Here is a 20,508-nt window from a genome sequence, read left to right as displayed (position 1 = left end):
CGTACATGCTCATTGACTTTGGCAGGAATGTAACTGCTTCTACTGCAGCTTCATCAAACTTCTGTATTGTGTCATAGTGGTGCCCAGGAAGAAGCTTTGGTGCAGAGACCACCAAGTAAGCGCAATATTTCGAAAGTTTTGTGGCGATACTGACAGGTACCTTGAGTTCCTCTGGCCCATCTGGAGAAAGTGGTACCATCTCACAGTACCATGTTGCAATGTGCCAGCTCAAAATAATGTGTGTCTGATTCTGGTTTCTCTGGGACCCACTTGGACTCAGGTTCATCACCCACTCACAAGCCCATAAGAGGTGTGCTGCATCATTGTTGGGCGGAAACAAACATTTCCATTTTCCCACTTTACCACCGGTGGATTTAAGAGAGCAGATAACCACCTTCTTTACTTCATCAGGCAACTCAACAGATTTCCCAGCTTTCCTTCTGTTAGATCCTGGGTGAGGCTCGGGTGAGAGGAAGGTCACGAGAGAGAGAGGAGGAGAAGATTTCTCTGGAGAACTCTGTCTGATTCATTCCCAGATGCAAGATGTATATACAGGTGCTTTTACAGTTTTCACCCTCTACAGCTCCCACAATTACAAGTAAGTCCTACCAACACTCCCCCTCAAGATGGGGCAAAGATATCAATAAGCCCCATCTTGCTACAATTCTTAACAAAAGATACAACATTCAACCCCTTTGTCAATACATCTGCTAACTGATTTACAGACTTAACATAAGTAACTTGCAGAATCCCCACATCTAGTTTTTCTTTGATGAAATGTCTATCTATTTCTACATGCTTAGTTCTATCATGGTGAACTGGATTGTGGACAATGTTAACTGCAGCTTGATTGTCACAATATAGTTGGAGGGGTACACCACCAAGCAGATGAAGTTCTGTTAGTAGCATTTTTAACCACATTAACTCGCATAACCCAGATGCCATTGCTCTAAACTCAGCCTCAGCCGTAGACCTTGCCGTAGACCTTGCAACTACACTCTGCTTCTTGCTCCTCCAACTAACTAGATTGCCACCAACAAACATACAATAACCTGATGTAGACCTTCTGTCATCTAAACACCCAGCCCAATCAGCATCGGTATATCCCTCAATATTCAGATGTCCATGAGCAGAAAACAGTACTCCTTTCCCAGGACAACCCTTAAGATATCTAAGGATTCTGTTTACTGCATCCATATGAATAGACCGTGGGTCAACAAACATACAATAACCTGATGTAGACCTTCTGTCATCTAAACACCCAGCCCAATCAGCATCGGTATATCCCTCAATATTCAGATGTCCATGAGCAGAAAACAGTACTCCTTTCCCAGGACAACCCTTAAGATATCTAAGGATTCTGTTTACTGCATCCATATGAATAGACCGTGGGTCATGCATATATCTACTCACCACACTTACAGCATATGCAATATCTGGTCTAGTGTGTGATAAGTATATAAGTCGCCCAACCAATCGTTGGTACTGTTGTTTATCCACAGAATCCCCAGAGTCAGCAATTATGTGATGATTAAGTTCAATTGGTGTGACTGCTGGTTTACAATTTAACATTCCAGTTTCATTGAGTAAATCTATCACATATTTCCTTTGTGAGAGATAAATACCTTGTACACCATATGCTACTTCGATCCCAAGGAAATAGTGAAGATAGCCCAGGTTTTTAACTTCAAATGACCTTGCCAGTGCCTTCTTCAACCAAGAGATCTCACCATCATCATTCCTTGTAATGACTATGTCATCAACATATACAATAAGCACAGTAACTCTATCATGATTATGCTTGTAAAATAAGGTATGATCAGCATTGCTTTGTTTAAATCCCATAGAACAAATCTCATTTCTAAATCGTCCAAACCATGCTCTAGGTGACTGTTTCAAACCATATAGAGATTTTTTTCAGCCTACACACTTTTCCCTCTGTCTCTTATGTACCAAACCCTGGGGGAATCTCCATATAAACCTCTTCATGCAGATCCCCATGAAGAAAAGCATTTTTAACATCCATTTGAAATAATTTCCACTTATTATTTGCAGCTATAGATATGAGAGCTCTAATGGTGTTCATTTTCGCCACTGGTGCAAAGGTCTCATCATAATCGACTCCATAAGTTTGACTATACCCCTTTGCCACTAATCTGGCTTTATACCTTTCTACCTGTCCCTCTGAATTTTGTTTCAAGGTAAATACCCACTTACAACCAACAACCCTTTTATTAGGAGGAAGAGTAGTGAGTACCCAAGTATTGTTCTTGTCAAGTGCTGTCATCTCCTCTATCATAGCTGCCCTCCATTTTGGGTTCGACTTTGCCTCCTGCCAGTCCCGTGGTAAGGGTCCTGCAGAATCCAGTGCTGCGATAAAGGATTTATAAGAAGGACCAACAGTGTCATAAGAGACATAGCTAGAGACATTATATGGATCCAATTTAGAGGGCAACTTCCCAGCCTTAGACCGTGGCTGCTTTCTATGAGCTATTGGAACATCAAGGTCATCATATTGAGAAGAGATGTTACCACTGTCTGAGGAAGGTATGGAGTCATCAGGTTGACTTTGAGTATCATCTTGTTGGTCAGCTTCCTGCTCTTGCTCATGTTGTTGTCCATAAGCCTCAGCTTCAGGTTCCAACACTTGCATTTGTTCCTGGGTATGTCATTTTCGTGTATACACCTGCATCTCCCTTTCCTCGTTTGGTTTTGGCCATCGGGGTGCTGCATTTGATGTATCATACTGCTCCCCCTTTCTTTGTTCTTCTTCAGTTTCTGCACGGATTACCCCAATTATCATCCCTTTTGATGTTGTGTCATCATCTCCCTCTTCCTTGTCTCCCCCTGTCCCACAATCTGCATCTAACATGTTATCAGTAAACAAATCAGGAAACACATCAGTTAAGTCTGTTGGTTCCCCATAAAATGGTTCATGTTCTCTAAATACCACATCCATACTCACGAACATTCTTCTTTCCGAAGGACACCAACACTTGTAACCTTTTTGCTTACTAGAATACCCCACAAATATACACTTTAATGCCCTTGGATCTAGCTTACCAACTGAAGGCCTATAATCCTTCACAAAGCATGTACACCCAAATACTTTTGGTGGAACCACATATGTAGTGTCCCCGGTTAGACATTCGATTGGTGTCTTGTACCCAAGCACCCTGGATGGCATCCTGTTCATCAAGTAGGCCGCAGTCATGACTGCTTCACTCCACAAAAACTTTGGGACATTCATGGCAAACATCATACACCGAGCAATCTCTAGGAGATGCCTATTTTTCCTTTCTGCTAGTCCATTCTGTTCAGATGTACCCGGACAGGTAGTCTGATGGATAATTCCGTAACTTGATAGATATTCATCAAGTTCTTTGTTCACATACTCGGTACCATTATCCGAACGTAGTACCTTCACACATGCACAATATTGGGTCCTAATCATATTATGAAAATCTCTAAAGCATTCAAATACATCACTCTTATGACGCAAAACATAGACCCAAGTAGTTCTAGTGCAACAGTCGATGAATGTAACAAAATAGTGATAACCATTTATCGATGTCACCCCACTGGGACCCCATACATCTGAGTGTATAGTTTGTAGAGGTACATCACTTCTATTATCAGATGACAAATAAGAGCTCCTAGTTTGCTTTCCGAACTGACAAGCATCACACATTAGTTGTTCCTTGCTAATTTTACAATAAAGATTAGGGTAGAGCTGACCCAGAGTAGCAAAAGATAGATGTCCCAAGCGACGATGTTGAAGTAGAAATTCTTCTAGGGGTGAGGAGGACACCGCAGCAGCCACAGTAGGGAATATCTTATTATCCAGGTAATATAACCCATCACGCATGCTCCCCGTCCCAAGTTTTCTTCCAGTCCCAAGTTCCTGAAATATGCACCAGGTAGGAAAGAATATAGCAGCACAATTCAGCTCTTCAGTAATACAGCTGATCGACAAAAGGTTAATTGGAAATGCGGGGACATGCAAGACAGAAGAAAGTGACATATTTGGACTGCACTTGACCATTCCAGACCCCACAATCGCTTGAGTAGAACCATCAGCTAATTTTACACTTTCCCTTCTTAGATTAGAAATATAATTATAAAAATCCTTATTAGATCCAGCCATATGTCTAGATGCACCAGAGTCAATTAACCATTGTGCCCCTGTTGTAAAATTATCACTACACCCCATAATAGAAGAGTTGTTACCAGCGAAGTTGGCTGACGAAGATGATGCATGTGTCTCCGAGGGCCGCAGATCACCAAGGCTCAAATTCTTTAGTTGACGCCATTTCTCTAACTCATCGGCGGTCATCTCGATGCTCACAGTCCTAGATGGTTCTTCAGCAACAGCAGAAGTGTGTGCCCTTCCTATTGACCGCATACCTCTTCCACGACCACCACCACGTCCATCAAGCCCGCGACCACGTCCTCTGCCATGCCAGTCCAGGCCTCTACCACGACCTCCTCCTATTAGTTGTGGGCAGGCTGCCTTGAAGTGTCCTGGCTGGCCACATTCAAAGCACTTCTTCTCATGAGTATTTGCTCCTGGTCTTGGATAATTACCACTCTCGACAGCAAGGAGAGCTGAACGCCTTTGTGAGACACCTTGGGCCATGGGTCCTGTTGTCTCCAATTTCAACCGAGTTTCCTCGCTTATAATTGCAGCAATTGCTTGCTCTAGACTGGGCAACTTCCCACTACCATAAAGTGCTGCTCTCCTATTCTCGAACTTAGGATGAAGACCATTTAAGAAGTCCCTAACACGCCTTCTTTCAGTCCATTTACTATGTTTCTCAACACATTTCCCACATTCCATCTCAACTGGATCATAGTAATCAAGATCACTCCACAACCTTTTCAGTTCTGACACATATTCCACAACAGTCTTCTCACCCTGGCCTAGCTCCTGTAGTTCCTTTTGAATCCTACATGCCAACATCTCATTCCCTACACCTGAATATGTCCCCTTCAGGAGCCTCCAAATTTCTGAGGCCTCCTTGATACTTTCAACTTGCTTTGCAATCTGAGATGATATTGAGCTTAAAAGCCAAGCTCTCACCAATGCATTTGTTGCTTTCCACTTCTGGGCCTCTTTCGAATTTTCCTCGATAGGCTTCTCCACTGTTCCCAGTATATACCCCTCAAGGTTCCTCGAGATCAGGATGGTCTCGGCATGCTCTGCCCAACTGGAATAATTTTCCGCACCCTCTAGCTTCACATGTGGCATTTGCAACGGGTGAATCTCTTCCTTGGCTTCAGTCTCTGGTCTTGAGTTTCCAGCCTGCTTGCTGATTGCATCAAAGAGTGCTCTGTATTTCTCATCCATAGACTGAAGCACAGCTGCAAGTTCCCCGGCTGTAACTGCCACAGGAGCATTTACATTTTCTCCCATCTTGCAAGTTCTTCAGGGTCACACTGCAGTACTGTACAACCCTCAATCACCACCTCAAAGCGAGTAATCTCCCCTATGAATCCCTGCAGCCTACCTTCTAGCTGCACCTCAACCTTGCACCCAAGAACCAACTCACCGCTCTCACCTTCACCTGAATAAATCCTACTCAACCCCTCAACAACGGCTGTACTACACCTCCTGGGTACCACTCACCTCTGTCTCCAGTCCCTTGGCTATTTGCCTTGCTCGCAGCTGGCTCCCCTGGTCCACTGCAGCCGCCGCCGGCCCCTTGCTCCACTACAGCAGCAGCCGGTCCCCTTCTCCACCGCAGCCAAGCACACAATCAGGCAGCCCCGATTTGACTCTCTGCCGCACCAAATCGGGCCCCAGAACCTCTGCCTTTACCTCCCAACACTCAGTGCCGTCAATCTGAGCGATTCTGGAGTGAATCCCTGACCTGCTCTGATGCCATGTTGCAGATCCTGGGTGAGGCTCGGGTGAGAGGAAGGTCACGAGAGAGAGAGGAGGAGAAGATTTCTCTGGAGAACTCTGTCTGATTCATTCCCAGATGCAAGATGTATATACAGGTGCTTTTACAGTTTTCACCCTCTACAGTCCCACAATTACAAGTAAGTCCTACCAACACCTTCGGACCTTCAATGCCTGATTATTTATTGGATGGTAAAACGCATTGTCTCGAAGATATATCATTCTCCCCACTATCGGCATCAGGCGATCGTGGCGTAAGATTGCAAGGATTGATAGACTAGGATTGCAGCTGACTGAATCAAGTAATGAGTAATGCCCAATCTTGTGTTGCCAATAGTGTCTGTTTGAAGCATACGACACACCAATATTGGCAAGAAACTCCTTTAATACCATGATGGAAGATGTAAGACACACACCAATCTTGGCAAGAAATCTTTGTGAGGTTGTTCCCTTCAATCTTGCTTGTTCTCTGATATACTTACAAACAAAGGATACTCTTCCCCAAATTCCCATCCAGTAAAATAACATCTGCAGGAATTCAAGAAAAGCGCTGGATCCAAGTATCACTAAGGTGATACCAACATCATCAGTAACAGTACTTGTGATATGCCGATTGCCCTGAGTAATCTTCAACGGAGCCCTGGCAGTAAAGTATGCCATGATAGATATGCCGATGACTGAAATGAAGGACCAAAATGTTGCAGTCGTTGACCCATAATAAATGGCAGCATACTTGGTGAAGAAGAAGTCATACATAAATGCTAACTCAACCTCAATCACCTTGAACACCCTGTTGTAGTCTGTGGAACCCTCTAATTTGTTCTCTGATAGAAGTCATTCAAAGAAAAAATTATGTACCCTGTCTTTGGATTCGTCACAAGCAAATCCAAAGAAGCGCCTTCTCAACAGATGGAAAAGAGAGAAGGAAAGGCATGCATCCTTCAGCTCCGGGCCTAGTGACTTGCACCGCCATACCTTCCCAATGTCAATGATTTCAACTTCTGGATCTTCCACTATTAATTCTCCTGAATATAATGTTTGAGCATCGACAAACTTGGATTTGCTAATGGGCCAGTCAACCAGGTAATTGCAACGTTCCATGGTGGTTGGGTCAAATACATCCTTATTGTGCTTTTCATCATCATACATGTAATCAGCAACCATTTTGTTCAATTTCCATGAGCGGCTTGCTAGCATAATTGTTGTACCTCTCTGCAAATACCTGATCAAAGCAATTATGGAAATAAAAGCAATTGATGGGATGTAGTCCTTCTGCACTGTGGCGAAAAGCAACAGCACGTATAAATTGTACATGGCAGCTTGGTATTTGAGTCTTGTTACTTGTTTGTTGTCGTCGAGACTGTAAGCTGTGATAGAGTCGGTACAAGCATGAAGCATGAAGAGAGATATACCCCAAATAGGGTATATGCTGCTCTTCAACTCAGAAGATTGCATGGAACCGAGTGTATACGCTGCCAGTGAGAAGGACAAGGCGTACGCGCCTAAGACACCTTTCTGGAAAAACCAGTTTCTGCACCGGCGACGATGGGACCCAGAGACCGCGAGGAAGAGTAGGATGCCAGCAACCAACGATACAAGTACCTCGATCCAGATCATTGTTACCCTTGGGTTCTTCCACAACTCTTTTGCATTGTGTGACCAGCTCGTAACCGTGGAATTCCAAGATTGTTGCCCTGTCTTCCACACATCCTCATGAATGTTAACCTTCAATGATCAATACAAATATTGTAAGATATACACACATAAGAGGCAAGAGTTATACCATCATATACCAAAAAAATTATGGTTTAAGAGAAATTCAGCTTAGTCTCCACACATGATATGTGTGTCACAAAATGTAGGCTGATTTCACATCTTGTATCAACAAGCATGATGTGTGCCTACATGCCACAGCTATATATGATTTCCTTGTAATTCCTGAACTTATTTGTAAATGTACTTGTAATTAACACAACGAACATGACAAAGTTAATGTACTCATTACTCATTAGAACAAAGCAATAACATGTACAAATGTACTTTTAACCAACACTGTGAGCATGACAATTAACACATTCATTGCTTTTTAAAAACACTTCCTCCGGCAACATCTGCACGGTGGTAAGAGCATCTCCACCCGGTTCGCCAAGAGCCCCCCAGAACACCTTTTTTATCGCCGGTGCCAAAAAAATGCCCAGTCGCGCCCTCAGGAGCCCAAAATTCGCCGGTTTGGGCCGAAATTGTCGCCGGCGGACCCAAGCCGAACCCAGCACGCTGGGGGCCGACCGGGGACGCCGGGGGAAAGAAAAATGGCACAAAACATCTCGCGCCCGATTCCCCCCCTGTGGGCCCGCCAAGTCAGCGACTAGGCTTCGTCGTCCTCATCGCCTCGCCTCTGGTCCTACGTGAATCACTGCCAAAGCTGTTGTCGTCAGCCTTCCATTGATCATGGGCGGCGCAGTGATGGCGAGCCACCGCGTGTCCCGCCCTTTCCCGCCACGCGTCCACACTACTGTCGTCCCCTCACCGCTATAAAAGCTGACCTTCGTCGCCACTCGCCGCACTCGCCACAGCCATCTCTCTCTTGCCTGCCTCCAGCGCCGACCACCTTTCTCGCCCTCTCTCCTTCACTGTCCTCAAGCACTCGCCATGGCGGAGAGGTTCCCCGACGACGGTGCAGCGGCCAACGGCTTCGGCCACCGTTGGCTACACGAGTGGGAGGCGCGCCTGTTGCAGGACATGCGCGTGCCCAGCGCATGGCGGCTGAGGGCAGGCAGCGTCCCCGTGCCTCCGCTGCCCTCCGGCATGGAGCGCGGCGCCGAGATCGCGGAGATCCGGGCGAACATGCCGGAGCAAGCGCGCCAGCAGCCGCGGTATGCGGTGGACAACCACGCGCTCTGGCCCGCCTACTTCGAGCGGCATCGTCCGACAACGGCGCCCCGGCGCCGGAGAGCCGCCACAACACGGAGGGTCGCTGTCAATGGTGGGACGCGCCGGGGCGGACTCTCGCCCCCGTGCTCGTGCACATCGAGGGCAGCAATGAGCCGCCGCTGGAGTACCCGGTGCCCTCCTTCTCTCACCACCGCGGAAGCTCATGGACACGCAGTCCTCATCGTCCTCGGGCTCCCACTTTTCCGGGTCGGCGCCGGCGGCACTCCTCCTCGTCAAGCCCGAGCCGCAGGAGACGCCGCTCCATCGACGCACCCGTGGCGGCAACCTCGTCATCAACGAGGGCAGCCGCGTCCCTTCCCCTCCCCACTCCCGCCTGGTCAAGCCGAAGGAGCCGGCAACGCTCCTTCCCGTGAAGCAGGAGCACGAGGCCATGGCCGCCGACCTGGAGAGCGGCTTGCTATGGTCGCGCCAGGACTAGGAGATGGAGCGCCAGCGCCGCGCCTGGAAGAAATCGCTGCACAGCGTAGCGGCCGCGACGAGGGTGGCGGCGTCGTGCTCTCCGACAGCAACGACGAGGTCGCGCCGAGCCAGCCGGTCCGCACCGGCGATCCAGGGCAGGGCTGCAGCAAGGACGCCCCGAAGGACGGTCCGCCGAGCGACGACGAGTACACTGTCTTCTACAACCTCCTCGGCATGAACAAGTAGGAGTAGTTTTCTTTTATGTTTTAATCTATGTAACTTTGCCTAAAATATCAATGAAATCGTCTATATTTCGTCCAAATCAACCGAATTTCGTCGACTTTGGGTTTTTAATTACTCACACCGAAATTTTCACCGGCGACACCCCAAGAGGCGCTATTTTCACACAAAAAACGGCCTTGGGGCCGAACGGCTGGAGATGCTTAAGACAATCGACCTTAGTTTGGCCAAGCATTTGTTTCCCTTCTAATGCTTAATTAGGTTGGTCGTATTTCAGTGGTACTTAATTTGTTGATAGATATGCCGATTGCCGAAACAAATTTATCTTACAAAAAGAACTCATGACGGTGACTTTCTTGATGGAAACATCTAGAGTTATAGCAGGGAACATTTGGATATGCAGAAACAGATCTTTACAGATGCAGGAAAATCTTGAAGGATGTAGACTTACCAGATGGATGGTATTCCGTCTGAAAATAATTGTCATCAAAATGGATAAAAAGAGATGTATCTAAAACTAAAATACGTCTAGGTACATCTTTATTTATTTATTTTGATGACAAATATTTCCGAACGGAGGGAGTAGAACCGTAGCAGCGAGCGAGAGAGATCCCCAGAGAGTAAGATGACGGCTAACCTATGTCCGAACACAAAATTAATCGATGCCGCCGCCGAGTCCGCCATGGATCGAGAGGAGAAGGATGAGGGGGCGATGGGGATGGAGCCGGCGACGAGGGAGGGAGGGGTGTCCCCCCGAGTAAACCGTCGCCATCTCCGGCGCTGGCGGGGGCGGGGGAGATGCCGCGGGGAGGCCCCAAGCGGACGGAGAAATGGCGGAGAAGGGGAGGCCCGTGCTGGCTGGGATGGGGACGAGACGCCATGGAGAAGTGGAGGTGAGCGCAGGGGATGGGTAAAGATGATACGTTCTTTCCTTCTTCTTCTCTTTTTTGAGAATTTAAGATATATAAGATACGGTAATTCGAAATGCCCACTGTGACAAAAATGATGTTTGTAATGCTCACAGTGGGCATTTCTTGATGAAATTTCGTGTTTGTAATAAGATACGGTGCACAATATAGCCATTTCTTGATGAAATTTTGCACATACACAAATATGTAAGATGTCTAAAAATAAATTATTTTTTAATTTTAAAGTTTGCACCCGGAGCATATATAAAATTCCAGGAGCCAAAAATGTGTCCTATGTAAAGATAGTGACATTGGTTTTTTTATAGCTGGTATTATCGTCACTAACAAAAGCACGCTGGTATGGGTTACATGTGGCAAGCAACCCAAACTATTCAGAAAAAACACGCTGGTAGAAACTGCCTTGTCTTGATGCAAAACTAAATCCTCCGGGTTCAATCAAATACGCGGTAGGTTTTCTGTATGCTCAAGTTGATTTTTGAAACTTCGGCCTCCAAAGAAGAAGAAAAATGCAATTCATTTTGGTGAAAGAAAATGCAGGCCATAAAAAATCTCGGTCGACTTAGTTACACACACACACACACACGATATGGACCTAACAGAAAATAAAGAATTCTCAAGAAAAAACAGGAAATAAAGAAAAATTTCACGTGTGAGATCATTTGCTTGCGTACCGCGGCATCTTGATCCATCTTTTGGCCTCGGAGCTCAGTTGATGAGGCTTGAGAGGAGAGGAGCGGCGGAAGCTCCGGCTACATAGAAATGGCGATGGGCGATATCATCTTCGATTCAATTGATTTTCTACGACTCGATCGATGATCGGTAGTCCTATTCTATACGACTCACCGGCCTGGTGACTGTCGCAGCATGCATGGCTGCGTGCCTTTCCTTGTTACCTAGTACAGCATCTGTCGGTGACTTGAGACAGTGAAAAAGGAAAAGCAACGCAAGAGAATAAAGGTGGTGACAGAGCTCGCAAGCAAATGTAGATGCTGCTGCGTTGTCCCTCCGTTCCGTGCAAAATGTACATATAGAAATTTTAAAATAAATTATGAAATGAAGTAAAAAATGTATTGAAAAGATGCAAGTCACTATTTCTTCTTTTTAATTACCTAACCTCCAATAAGCTAGGTGCATGTAGAAATTAAGGGTGTGTTTGGATCCCTCGCATGCTTACCTTGCTGGGCAAAGCTAGCCTTGCCGACGGAGGCTAGCCAAATTGGCTCGCTCACAAAAACGAGAAAAAGGCTGGAAACTGCAGGTAACGAGACGGGCTTGCCGAGAAACCAAACCCATCGCTTATTTGCTTCGCGAGGCTAGGTGAGCGCTTGCCCAGAAACCAAACATGCTCTAAGAAGATCATATGTAGAATGATATTGATCTTGATTATCATATGATAAAACATTAACATGTCCATACATCGAGTAGCAGAGTACCACAATAAAAATTCTGCTGGGGCATCAGCACAAGCACGCTCAAATAAAACGAAAAAAAGAAGAGAAAAAAGACCACCAAATGGCCACAACATCATGGGGCTACGACGAAGAGAGGCGACAAGCAGTGTCATGCAACGCATCCAACATCTACCCCAGAGAAGACCCATCCACTCCCCTCGATGACATACATATTGATCCCAAAATCACTAGCTGAGGATCGTTACAAAGATCACTTCCACTTTCTCAGGTTGCGACAAGTGACGCGTGTCACTTGTCGCAACCTGGGAGTTTTCCTTTTTTTGTAAATCTGTTTCTTTAAAATGTTTTATCTCTTAAGCTGTGTATCTAAATCTTGAACTGTTTTCATTATTGGATTTCTCGCGTCGAGATCTTCAAAACTAGATCCCATGTTGATACGTTTTGACGAACTTTTTTTTCACGAAAAAACCGACCCGGGAGAACGGGTTTTTTCCCTTACCGAAAGAAGCACGCCCGTGCCTCTCGCGAAAGAAAAAAACAAAAAAAAACTTTTTTTTGTTTCCAAGAGGCACGGCCATGACTCTCGCGAAAGCACAACCGTGACTCTCGCGGAAGCAAAACTGTACTTCTCGCGAAAAGAAAAAATAGAAAATGCATTTTTTTCGGTTCCGAAAGGCACTGCTGTGACTCTCGCGAAAGCACAACCGTACCTCTCACGGAAGCAAAACCGTGCCTCTCGCGGAAGGAAAAAAAAACAGAAAACGCATTTTTTTCGTTTCCGAAAGACACAGCCGTGACTCTCGCGAAAGCACAAACGTGCCCCTCATGGAAGCAAAACCGTGCCTCTCGCGGAAGGAAAAAAAATAGAAACCGCATTTTTTTTTTCTGTTTTCGAAGGCACGGCTGTGACTCTCGCGAAAACACAACCGCGCCTTTCGCGGAAGCAAAACCGTGACTCTCATGAAAGAAAAAGAAAAAAAACGCGTTTTTTCACGCAAATTTTTTTTAAAACTTTTTTTGACCCAAAAGCTAAGGAAGACTGGTAGAAAACCGGAATGTAAAAAAACAAAAAAATCATTTAAAAAGCTGAAAACGCGTGCGGAAAAATAGAAAAAAATTCGAGGGGAGCGCCCAGAGTGCGACACGTGGCGAATGACTGAGAGCGCGACACGTGGCGAATGGTTGAGAGCGCACCAAGTGACGCTGATGGTTACGAGGCTCCCGAAGGAGCGCTCATTAATTAGTTGCTCTCTATTGATCCTTGTGAAAAAAAGGGACATATTGATAAGGAGAAAGGACAAGGGCGTTGCCAGCACGACGCAAATTCGAGAGCTATGCGTCGTCCGTCCGGATTCCTATTACGCGTCCCCTACAGTGCAGCAGTATTGGGTCGGCCTAGTAATGTAGCTAGGCGTGAGTTTGTTTCCCTGTGGTTTCTGTATCAGTTTTTTCATTGTTTTGCATTGTTTTTTGCGTTTCCTTTTCCTTTTTGTTTTTATTCGGATTTATTATTTTATTCTTGCCTCCTTTTTTTTTTATTTTTTCCTTTATTTTGAATAGATGTCTAATTTTTTTTGAAAACATCTTAATTTTTCGTTTATATCTGTAATATTTTATTACACATTTATAATTTTTCAAGTTAATGTCTAAAAAATTTTAAAACAATTTTTTGATATATCTTACACATTGTACATTTTTCTTATATATCTAAAACATTTTTTGCAAATGCTTAACATTATTCAAATACAGGATTAACATTTTCTTAAATACATGTTGTGAACTTTTTCTACATACGTGTTATTTCTTAAATACACATTATATTTTTTAATGATGTGAGATTGTTTTTTATAAATATTTAAATATTTTAAAAATATTATATAAACTTTTCTAAATGTCACAATCATATTTTTGGTAGGCACGATCAATTTTTCTAAATGTAGCACATTTTTTTTAACCATATGAAACACTTTTTTGAATGCGTGAACATTGTTAAACACTTTGTTGAATGCGTAAACATTAGTGTCAGAAACGCTCTTATATTATGGGGCGGAGGGAGTACATTTTTAATTGGTACATCTTTTTTGTTGATGGTACAACTATTTTAAAAAGTTGAAACTTACATTTTTTACACTGAATGAAAAAAATTTAAGCATGTGATCAACACTTTAAAAAATTAACTAAATTAATTGTTAACCAAAAGTTTATAAAAAGATATATGAGTGACATCATCATGAAATCAACATAGCAGATGGCTACTTTGCTGGTCCACTATCTGCTCCTGTAGGCGAGCCGAGCTACTGTCTCGCTCAAGCGAGAGATAGCTGTGCCCGAATGCAAGCCCCCCCCCCCCCCCACACACACAACTTTTTTTTAGGTATCACAGACTTGATTAATTTGAAACAATATTAAAAGGGATGCAAAGGGGGTCATGCGGGGATAGAAGCCACAAGTGGTGATCCTGACGAAGCGAAACAGATAATTTCACAAGATTGGGCGCCTCTTAATTCGAAGCCTGGCCTTCGAACATAAAATGACAGCTAGAAAAACTTGCTCTCCTTCTCTCTATCTCCTTCACGATTGTGATATAAGCCCCCCCCCCCCCCCCCCCCCCCCCCCTTTTTTTTTATCGTCCGCAATCGTTTTGCAGTCTCAAGAAATCACCAAATAATCAAAGATAGATCAACCACAAGTGCCAAGGCCTCACATCACGCTGTAGACTCAAGAACTATTGGATTATTGACTCCTGGTAGAACAATTGCTGAAGACTCGAGGTAATTACCTTGTTCATCTCTGCACACGGCCGCCGCAGCACCAAAACTCCCATCGTGAGATAACCCCCTGTCGACATGGACTTTTACGTGGCCGCTCGGGGGAGGTTTCCAAGGAATTGGCATGGTGATCGTGTGTGACAGTAATGGTAGACCTATTCAGCTCATCCAACTTGGCAATGAAACTTCTATTAAGAGGTGTGTCGACATCGGGCTTAGGAATGTTGCCTCATGTATTGCTTTCCTTCATGTTGTCCACACGGCCAAAAGAGTGACGACCAATTTCACAAACTCCACATGTGATAACGCTTCTATGATGTTAAAGAGCCAGTGTTTCGCACTGGGTTCATGAGACTGAACAATATGACCAGTTAATTCCTCGTTGCCTAGTGCCCAAACTCACCTCGAAGCGTACAATCAATCAGCATATGCCTCCAGGAATCAGCACCTCCATAAAGTTGGCAAAAATCTGTGTCACACATCTTCCTATGGTGACACACATCCTCCGATGGCAATGAGTGGCTTGCCAACCTCGAAAGGAATGTTCTGATCTTGCCGGGAACTTTGATATTCCGTAGAGATGTCCAACACTTCTCCATGCCTCCATTGGAAGCAGCCCCCTTTAATCTAACAACCCCTCCTTGTTGTTTCTTAAGTTAACCAACATACGGTGTGCTGACCTGACAGAAAACTCTCCTTTCTTTTCAAATTGCTAGGCCCAGAAATCTGCCGTTAGAGTTGTGCAAAGGGGTATGTTCTTTGTTGCTTGAATGTCAAAGGGAAGGAAATATTCTTGCAACTTATCATCTATTCATGCCGCCGAAGTGTTGTCATCAAATCGCTGACCAAGTTTGGAGGAACACTGGCCAGGCAAGTAACTGGTTTCATCGAAGATTCTCTCGATATCCAATTTTTGGTCAAAACTCGCGTGGTTGTGCCATCACCAATGCGCCTAACGATGCCCTGAGAGAGCACGTCTCTACCCTCCAGGATAGACCTCCATACTTGAGATGGATGTGTTCCCAGTTCGGCAGTGAGAATGTCATTGTTTGGGTAGTAGACATACTTGAGTAATTAGTGCTGATTATTCAATCCAAGTTGAGAGTGAGAAGAAGGATGTGCTTGGTTTGCAATGGTATTGGGTGGGGCCGAGGCCAATCGAACTATTAAAACTTAACACTAGATTGTTAACATTGTTCAAGACTGCATGAATACTTATCTTGAATACTGAAACCGTGCAACATATAACAAATTTGTTTTCCCAATAGAGTATTTTGTCTATAAAAAATACTCCCTCCGTTCCATAATTCATAATTGTTGGTGTGGTTTTAGTTTTGAACTAAAACAATTACTGTCGTTGTTAAATTTTTTGAACTAAAACCACTACAAGAATTATGAAATGGAGGGAGTATTTTTTTAAGGTACTCCCTCCGTCCCAAAATAAGTGTCTTAACTTTATACTAACTTTAATACAAAGTTGTATTAAACTTGAGATACTTATTTTGGGGCGGAGAAAGCATGTGAACATTCCATTTGACATATATAAATATATTGTTTGACATATATGGATATTTTTCAGAGCCAACGAAACATATTATACAAACATTAAATTTTTTTATTATGAAACATTTTTATCTTTGTATAACTTTTTGAATTTACATGAAATTTCAAACATGAACATTTTCAAAGACGGCGAAACATATTTCAAGATTTCTTTTCATGCGGACCACAGTCTGGAACCTTTTCTGTTCTCTCTTGTGTGGTAGTAAAGTACTACTTCCTTGTTGAACCTAAAAGGATAAGGGGGCACGGCAATGTGTGGATGTGGAGAGAGACGAGCCAGCGAGTAAGCCTGAGAATAGTTTGGGTTCAAACCTAAGTTTTAGTTCGGTTTTTCCAGTGGGCTGTTTTGGATTGGTTTGAATGGTCTGAAGCCCTAATGTAATCTGGTTTGGTTTGGCCTTTAACACTTACTAGACTGGATTAGATCGGTCTGGACACAGACCAATTGGTTTGAAACTGTTTCAGTCTGTAGTCCCAAGAACAAATCAGCGATTTCGTTCAGAAAAAAAAGAACAAATCAGCGACCAGTCTAGCTACAAAGCGCACCAGAGGCGAGACCACCATCCCTGAAAAAACGTACGGGGCCAGCGCATCGACAGCTTCACAAGTTGACGGCGACTAGCAGCATCAAGACCATCTCTCCGTTAAGCACGAGCGTTAGCTTAACGGGTTCACGGCGACTAGCAGCTTCAAGACCGTATCTCTTCGTTAAGCGTGAGCAGTAGCTTCACGAGTTCACGGTAGCAACGCAGCGGTTTATCCACGGTTTTAAATTAGATGTGCTCCAGTTATTGCACATCTAAATGAGTGAATCATGCATAAAAAGAGAAAAAAATATCCACACGAATCTCAACGTAAGATTAATGACATAGGATTTAGATGTGCAATACTTATGGCACATCTAGATGTGTTTTAGCAAAACTGTTTAAAACTACTGATTTAATCCGAAAACGTGAAGCAGTTTGGATTGGTTTGGATGGGGAATACACCTAGCTTGGTTCGGTCTGGATTCTAGACCTCAATATTTGGATCGGTTTGTCTAATTCACATTTAGATGCTTTTTAAAGATGTCACATCTAACCTCCCACAAGTATATAATGCATCAACAAGAAACAAAAAAAACTAGGACAAAAAAAATAGACCACAAACAGAATGAAAATCAGCACAGATCAAAATAACTATGTCACATCTAGATGTGTCCTAGACAGACCCTATTTGGATTGGGTTGGATTGGTTGCCGGAAGGAAAGTCGTATGGTTTGGGCTGGTTTTAATCTGGATTTGAAACTATTACCAGGTTTACCAGCGAATGATGCAAACGTGAACAGAGCACGTAATGTTACGACCGAGCGAGTGTCACAGAGCCATCACTGCCGGTGACGATCGGCGCGAGCACTCTCGTCGACGACGGGCACGTCCGGATGAAGCACGCCATCGACACCCTGGGCCCCACGCTGTTAGCCACCACGCGGTGCTCCACGCTCTTGAACCTACCGTTGGACATGAGCTGCAGGTGGTCACCCACGTTGACCACCAGCGCGCCCGTCACCGTCGGCACGTCCACCCACGCTGCAGACGTTTTCTTCTTGTCGTCGTCGTCGTCCACAAGCACCTGGAGACCGCCGACGGCGTCCTGGAGGAGCACGGTTAGGAAGCTGAGGTCGGAGTGCCTGGTGGTGCCCAGCGTCAGGTGCGGCTCTGGGCACGCCGGGTAGTAGTGGTCGTCCATGCTCAGCCGATCCAGGCACCTTGTCTCCTCCTCCAGGTACCTCGGGTGCAGGCCCAGCGCCTCCAACAGCAGCTCATACAGAGTGCGGCCTAGCCGCTGCACCTGCCGAGCGTACTCCGGCACGACGGCCCTGCACGCTGTCGGGATCTCCTCGGGCGCCAGCGGCCAGTGGCGGAGACAGGGGGAGCAAGGGCCTGGCCCCCCTATCGATCGAGTAATCGTTTTTTTTTAACCGGGTTATCCCCTTTTCCATTACTTAGAACGGAAATATAAAGTTTGAAATAGAATCCAAGAACAGAGAAAAGGGGAGAGTGAGTTCAACGCACTGCTAGGAAACCCACCGCATTCGCCCGCCATCAAAACGAGTGCTATGGGACGAAAACCTGAGCAGCACCATAATAACGCTAGTTCTATAACAACAACAGGATGGAAAGCCATCATAAAACAGGGCTAAACAGTTTTAGTTGTGAGGCTACTACTACAAAGCCACTCAGCAAACAGTTGCCAAAAGAGACCGACAACAGAACAAACGCTGCAACTTCACATTTCACCCCTGGACGCGTCGCAGGCCCTTATCATCAGCAAGGTCCCGTTGCAAATCATCTCAGCACCCGCTCGAAGTTGCTTGACGTCACCCCCAGCCTGCAGACCTACCCAATACAAGAGAAAAGAAACTGCCTATCTATCTTTGACGTGAAAATTCTGAAAACAAAGAGAAAGGTGGGTCTATGTGAAAGCCCACGAATAAGTTGTTTTTTGCAAGTCCATTACAAGGCCTGATTTCGTGGTTGGCCTCCGCTAAAGTCTCCTAGGCGCTGGGAATTCCCTCCGGCCATTAGCGCGAGGGTTTTTTTTTGGAAAAGGGATGATTCCCCGGCCTCTGCATCAGAAAGATGCTTAGCGCGAGGGTGGATTAGTGATGCACAACTGACGTCCTGTGCACTTGCCGCCTACCCGCCTCTACTATCCCTGCCCATGATCCGTTTCATACGATGACACGGGCTGATTCTCTCGCCAGATCTTAAGTCAATTATTTTGGTGCGCCAACGAATTGACCAAGATTAATATACGGTTTGCTAATCCCTCTCAGTTTTCATCTTGTATCGTTATACATCATATTTCAATTATTTTGGTGCGTGATTTGTGATGCGTTGCCTCACTAGGGCATAGTCGACCGCAGTCTTTTGAGAGTTCGGACCGGTCAATGATTCATCCAGCATCACTGCTTGCGATGCAGCGATGCTTGTCACGCATCTGCCAATGACGACCAGCCGATGTACTACGACCGCAGCGGAGGGGATGGGAAGGGACTAGATTTCTTTCTCTAGGTATGTATTTTGACAACAATGATCGCATTTTCCTAATACAACAACAAAATTTCATAATACCAGTGATGATTTAATCCAAACCTGTATACAATGATTGTCCTTGTCAGTATATTTCAAATTTTCATATGACAGTGTTTTGTAGGCTTGTAGCAAGGCATGTCATGTCATATTTCGAAGTAGTTTGAATATCATCTTCATCTACTCGGTACAGATGTGGAATTATTGACCTATATTAGATATAGCTCGACATGCTCCGGCTGAAAATATAGCTCTTCATCTACTCGCACGTGGGCCCGCTGTTCTTTCGTCATCAACCCTGGTTTCCCCTAAAAAACAAAAAAAAACTGAAAAAAAAAAGCAAAACTTCAAAAACAGCCCAGGACGTGGTTTTGGTGCCCCTGACACTGAAGGCGACAGTCATATCACTCGCAAAGAAAATTTGTTTGGTTAGCATCACAAACTTATTCCTTTTAAAATTGAGAAACTGAGTTTGTGGAAGAACTATAATTATAATCATTTCTATAAACTAGTTTAGCGAATCGCTCGCTCACGGGTTTACCATTCTCATCCAAGCAAGATTTTGTGCATACTTATATTGCCAACATAATTACTCGAAATAAATCATACTTCATCCGTCCTAAATTACTTGTCGCATAAATGGATATAAGTGGATATACTTAGAACTAAAATACGTTTAGATACATCCATTTCTTCGACAAGTAATTTTGAATGGAGGGATTTTGTTAAAATTAGAAACTAAATTTTGCAACCAACCACATATATATTGCTTGTGGAAAACGAGGAGGATGAATGTTGTTTACGGTCCCCCTCGTCCTGGACCAGCTGACGTTTTAGAGCATCTCCAGCCGTTGGCCCCCCAGGCGGCTCGTAAAATCGCCGCATGGGGCGAACCGGCGCTAAAATCAGCCTTGGGGCGTTAGGGTTCCCAGCCGCCAGTCCCAGGGTCGCCCCCAGAAGGCGTCTTTAATATTTTTTGAAAAGGAATTCGGCTAAAATTTGGCAAAACGGGACAAAGTTTTGGCTAAAATTCGGCAAACATGACATTACTTAGGCGGCTTAAATAGTTTTTTACATAGGAAACTGAAATACTCCCTCCGGTCCTTTTTACTCTGCATATTGGATTTGCCGAAAGTCAAACTTTGCTAAGTTTGACCAAATTTATATTAAAAATTATTAGCATCTATAATACCTAATAAATATAATATGAAAATATATTCCAAGATGAATCTAATAATATTGGTGTTAATGTCTATAATTTTTTAT

General features: G+C 44.6%; 1 protein-coding gene across 1 annotated transcript; it reads right to left on the bottom strand.

The window, feature by feature from the left end:
• Nucleotides 1-4,757: 4,757 nt before the first annotated feature.
• LOC125554435 lies at nucleotides 4,758-11,262 on the bottom strand. The gene is made up of 2 exons (XM_048717992.1): nucleotides 11,097-11,262; nucleotides 4,758-7,630 (listed from the first exon to the last, which is right to left on the bottom strand). The coding sequence occupies exons 1-2, from the start codon at nucleotides 11,112-11,114 to the stop codon at nucleotides 6,740-6,742; spliced, it is 909 nt and encodes a 302-aa protein (XP_048573949.1). The 5' UTR covers nucleotides 11,115-11,262; the 3' UTR covers nucleotides 4,758-6,739.
• Nucleotides 11,263-20,508: the final 9,246 nt, after the last annotated feature.

The sequence above is a fragment of the Triticum urartu genome, chromosome 4 (assembly GCF_003073215.2).
Source record: "Triticum urartu cultivar G1812 chromosome 4, Tu2.1, whole genome shotgun sequence".
Lineage (NCBI taxonomy): Eukaryota > Viridiplantae > Streptophyta > Magnoliopsida > Poales > Poaceae > Triticum > Triticum urartu.
This window is presented reverse-complemented; position numbering and strand designations above follow the sequence as displayed.